General features: G+C 37.0%; 1 protein-coding gene across 1 annotated transcript in view; it reads left to right on the forward strand.

Annotated features, from left to right (window-relative positions):
* Positions 1-4,961, forward strand: part of LOC107084908 (retinal-specific ATP-binding cassette transporter-like) — a 57,032-nt gene that overhangs the window by 40,398 nt on the left and 11,673 nt on the right. The window contains exons 27-33 of the mRNA XM_015374968.1: positions 1,704-1,861; positions 2,674-2,798; positions 2,892-2,990; positions 3,071-3,260; positions 3,387-3,481; positions 3,584-3,616; positions 4,033-4,138. Of these exons, the coding sequence (XP_015230454.1) occupies positions 1,704-1,861; positions 2,674-2,798; positions 2,892-2,990; positions 3,071-3,260; positions 3,387-3,481; positions 3,584-3,616; positions 4,033-4,138 (806 nt within the window). The remainder of the gene's footprint in view (positions 1-1,703; positions 1,862-2,673; positions 2,799-2,891; positions 2,991-3,070; positions 3,261-3,386; positions 3,482-3,583; positions 3,617-4,032; positions 4,139-4,961) is intronic.

The following is a 4,961-nucleotide window of genomic DNA, read 5'->3' on the forward strand; positions in this document are numbered from 1 at the left end:
ATAATCTGGCATTGATGACTGGGAGCAAGCAGTTTAAATAGAAGCTAGAACAGGTGGATATGATGAGTGGTACTGAGAAATTGGGCGGAGCTAGGCAGGATAATGAAATGCATCAAACGCATGACAGAAGCATCACCAGGGTATGCTTAGACCTGTGTCCAAACCCCCCCTCCCCAATCTGCTTCTATATATAGCAGACAAACATTTTTCATGAAAAAAACTGAGAAGTACAAAATGGTGAATGGGAAAGCTGGACAACGTAACTCCCACGTTGTTTTAATAAGCTGTCTTGTCTCTGTCTTACTGTAGCTTTAACCTGTTTGAAGTCTACCCCTCCAATTGTGTGTCATGTCTCCTGTGTTATTTTCTTTACCTCTCAGAAAATAAATCATTGCGAGAGATTTCTCGAGCTAGTCTCTGTGGATTCAACAGAGTGGCTGTTGATTTGGAGGCACAAAAAGGTGACCATAGCTTTAAGCTCAACCACTGCAGCTGTTGTCAGACAAACATGCTTTTTGAGTTTTTTTTCCAAAGGTTGATGCTGCCTAAAATTTGGATAAATGTCAAAAACACTTTATAAGTGAAAATAGCTAGACACAAAACACAAAGATGCTAATGGAGAAAGTGAGCAGTCTCTAAAGATGGCAATTTGCAGAGATCAAATTTGGTTCAAACAAAAACCAACAGTGACTTCTTGGTATGATCCCAACCATCCAAAACACACATAGCTTTATGCTGTTATCTTGTACCTTAGTCTTTATGCTAAACTTCTTAACACCTTTACAATTACCATGGGATATGTGTAAGTGACTAACATACAAATAGTACAATATTGTACAATTTTTGTATCTATTGTACAATAGATAGAGTTGCGTATTTAATAGGCTTTAAAGTTGCAGTCAACAGAAATAATGGCACCCTGCCTTATCCTCTCTCTGTATCAAACAAACAGAACCCTGAGCGGATCCAGGTGATATTTATATGACAATCATTCAGCTCCACCCACCCACTTACCGGTACATCTCCACCCACGCACATCCATACATATCTCTAACACATGCACCTTACCCCTAGTGACAAGACAAAAATGCATCCTTGCCTCTACAAGATGTTTTCATAACTGCCTTCTGGATCATTTTCTATGATAGAGAAATGCTCTACATTTGAAGGTATGCTCTGGTATGTTATGCCAGACAACAGCACAAAGGGCATCACATTGGCTGAATTTGACTCATAGCCTACAAGACCAGCTGCTTCAGTTGAAATGAGCTTAGGCTGCATTCAGTTTGCCTCGGAAGTCTGGGATCTCGGAAATGTGGGAAAGATGCTGGAACTAGTTATTGTGCTTTGTGTATGAAAGCCAATTGGGAAATCAACAAAAAGTGTGGACAATTTATCGTCTTCTTAACACCCTTTTCCTTTTTAATATCTAAAACATGTGCAACTGGTAAAATAACATTTGAAGTGGTAATAAAATATATAGGGGATCTGGTTTTATTTCCGATCTTAAGAGCTTCTGAGTGCAAACACAGCGCATGTTTAACCTTCTTTCGCGCCGCTGTATTACTAGAAGTGCCTTTAAAGAGTCTTGCTGACCAATAGATTTTGACAGACGTAGAAACCAATGCTTAGCTCCCTCCTGTTCTTAATTTGTAGGTGCAAGTTACTTTCTGCCAACAATACTATGTTTTTTTCCCTTTCAGAATCCAACGGCCATGGACCAAGTGAGATTTCAGAGGGCAGTGCAGGCAAGGGATCCTACCAAGTTAGAGGCCTCTCTTTGATCATCAAACAGTTCTTTGCTCTGCTGATCAAGAGGTGGCATCATGCCACACGCTCTTACAAAGACTTCATTGCCCAGGTTACCTTTCTGTGATTTATAATACAAAACCATATCAATATTAATTGAATTTTCAACAATTATATATCATTTTCAGTTTGCTTTTTTAGAAGGCAGAGGGTTTAGGGATGATAAATGATCTACAACATGTGTTATTAAGTATATTTACTAAAGGTAAAGTTCTTGCAAACACATGTAAAAATGCTTCACATTTTATCTCCACATTACAACAGTTTTTAAAATAAATTAAGTTTTATTCTAATGTGAAATACTTTCCCAATGTAGAATACTAAGAGGTAGTGTATGCAAAGTTAGCATCCCTCTTGATGTTATTCATATACTTAATTAGGAATCTTACCACAATCAATTCGCTTACATAGATATACTGCAGACTTTGATTTGATGCTACTCTGGTGATAGAATGAGCAGACTGAAAAAGACCAGGAAACCAAGGGACTGAAATTAATGTAACACCTGTTGCCCTTAAGCACAAGAAAAAAAAATGCAATATTTGTTATAATGAAGCCAATATAAAGAGCAATGGATGAAAGAGTAAAAAGTTTTAGCTATTATTTTACAGGGCTCTGTAAATGTGTACAAAAACCCCACGCATACGTAGTTATAACAAAGTAAATAGACACTTTCAACATTTAAAAAAAGGTTTATCCTTCCTTCTCCTTCCTTTTAAGAAACATGCTCCACTTTGTGTTGGTTAATTGCATAAAAAAGTGATTAAGATGGTAAAAAAAAAAAAAAGGTACAAAGATCTCTGAGAGGTAAATTTCAAAACTATTTCCTTGTTTTTAAGGCTCTTTTTTTGTTGGCCCTCTCAGATTGTGCTTCCAGCCAGCTTTGTCTTCTTGGCACTGATGATGACACGCATAGTCCCTCCTTTTGGAGAGTATCCGAGCGTGACCCTCACTCCTTGGATGTATGGCAGACAGTACACATTCTTCAGGTGGGTGCAAGTTACCCTTTATTAAAACTATAGCAAAATTCAACTTAATGAAACAACATAAATTTAAGGGACTAATATAATAATCCATTACAGCAATGAGCGCCCCATGGATGCGCAGATGAGATATTTTGCTAAGGTTTTGCTTGACAAGCCTGGTTTCGGGACGCGCTGCATGGCCGATGAACCTTTGGAGTGAGTAATAGATCTGTTTTCATTTTTTGGAGTTTGGAATAAATTGTGTTACAGTGCGGCTTAATTTCATCCCATCATAGAGATTTCCCATGTAATAACATCACCACTGAGTGGGAGATGCCCCTGGTTAACCCCTCCTTGATTGAAATGCTGGAGAGCCCAGAGTGGACCCCTCTTAGACCCTCTCCAGGATGTCAATGCAGCACATCCAAGAAACTCACCATGCTTCCTGTGTGTCCTGAAGGAGCTGGGGGTTTGCCTCCTCCACAGGTGGGTTGGTCAGTTAGTACTGAACATGTCCAAACTTTTTACAGGAAAAAAAACAACAATAATTTCTGTAGATAAGGCATCTAATGAGAGTCTAGAATAATCATTTATAATTTTTTTGATATTCAGAGGATCCAGTCAACAGGAGATGTTCTGTTCGACCTTACTGGTAGGAACGTCTCTGACTATCTGGTTAAAACTTACCCCACCCTTATCAGGACCAGGTAGGGAGACTTTGAAGCCACTCAGAGAATACAGACTTGAACCGTATGCTTTTATTGACTTCTTGTGAAATTATCTAATGTCTCTGTTTCATCCACCTGCAGCTTGAAGAGCAAATATTGGGTCAATGAACAGAGGTAGTAAACATTTCTATCCATCTTATACAGTAAAAGCTTTAAAACTCTTATCATATGATGTTGAATTAATGCATATTTTGTGGAGAGTTGTGATTGTTTGTGTTGGTGCAGTCTCCCTCTTGTGGTTATGTTGTGTACTGCAATTAGGATGTTAGTAACTAGAAATATATTTGTCCTGCTTATTTTAGTGGCTAGGGAAATCAATTTGCTTTACATTATTAAAAACCCCACATCAGAGCAATTGTGCAGTAAAATCAGTAAAAACATCACTGAAGTACACAATAAAACATCAGAATCATCACACCTAATCGTAAAAGCCATCAACCAGATATATATGTGATCATAGTTTGTCTGTGTGATATTTTGTTTAGATATTTTGTAGCATTAACTTGAGAAGGTTTTTCTGTGGTGTCCAGGTATGGAGGTATATCAGTGGGTGGACAACTCGCTGTTTTAGAAGTCCAGCCAAAGACACTTCAAGACCTAGCAACCCAGCTGGGACAACTTCTAAATGTTACTGGGGTGAGCCTTAAAGGAATAGTTCAGAAATAATTAGATTATGTTATGTAAAAATGTTATAATTTGTGAATGTTATATTATATGTCACTTGCAGATAATAACTCTAATAGCATCTCTATTTTGAGATATGCAGATTGGCTGATAGTAGAAGCTGAAGCTCTTGGCTAGTCTGAGAGGATCAATAACTGAGGAGGACTTTTAAAAAAAAATCTATTTTAGCTGGTTATTTAAACAGAAGCTATTGCTTATGTAAATAATAATATATCTAAGTGGGATCTGTCGGAAAAACCAAAAATATACTGATAATTAATAAAATAGTAAAAGAAATGGTCTGATAGAGAGTAAAGCAGCGTTGAAAGTAGAAATGATGTATAAATTTACAGGAGAATTATTTCATTTCTTTTCACACTAAATTAAACGTGTATTTTATTGAAACTTTGGTTGAAGCCAACCTCCTGCCTCCATTTCTCCAAACAGTGGCGGACGGCGCAGGTTCCTGTTCTCTGAATGTAATAACTGCTACTGAGGAAATAAACATGCTATCTTTGTAATACAAACGGTTGGTTGCAATGATGGGTGTCAAGGGGTTACTATCAATATTTTCATATTTTAATAAAATAAATCACCAATAGTATTGAAATATAAAATGAAGAAATCGCAGATATAACTGAGAGGAAGATTAGTGTGAGGGTGAACACAGATCAATAAGCAAAAAGCCCACTTAAGACATCTGCAATCCTCTTTATAACCACAGCTCTGCAAGATTTATTTTTTTTTTTTTTTTTTAATTTCTTTTTAAACGTTAAAATTAAAATTTTTTTTTTGG

Source organism: Cyprinodon variegatus, unplaced genomic scaffold (genome assembly GCF_000732505.1).
Source record: "Cyprinodon variegatus isolate N-32 unplaced genomic scaffold, C_variegatus-1.0 Scaffold111, whole genome shotgun sequence".
NCBI classification, from domain to species: Eukaryota; Metazoa; Chordata; class Actinopteri; order Cyprinodontiformes; family Cyprinodontidae; genus Cyprinodon; species Cyprinodon variegatus.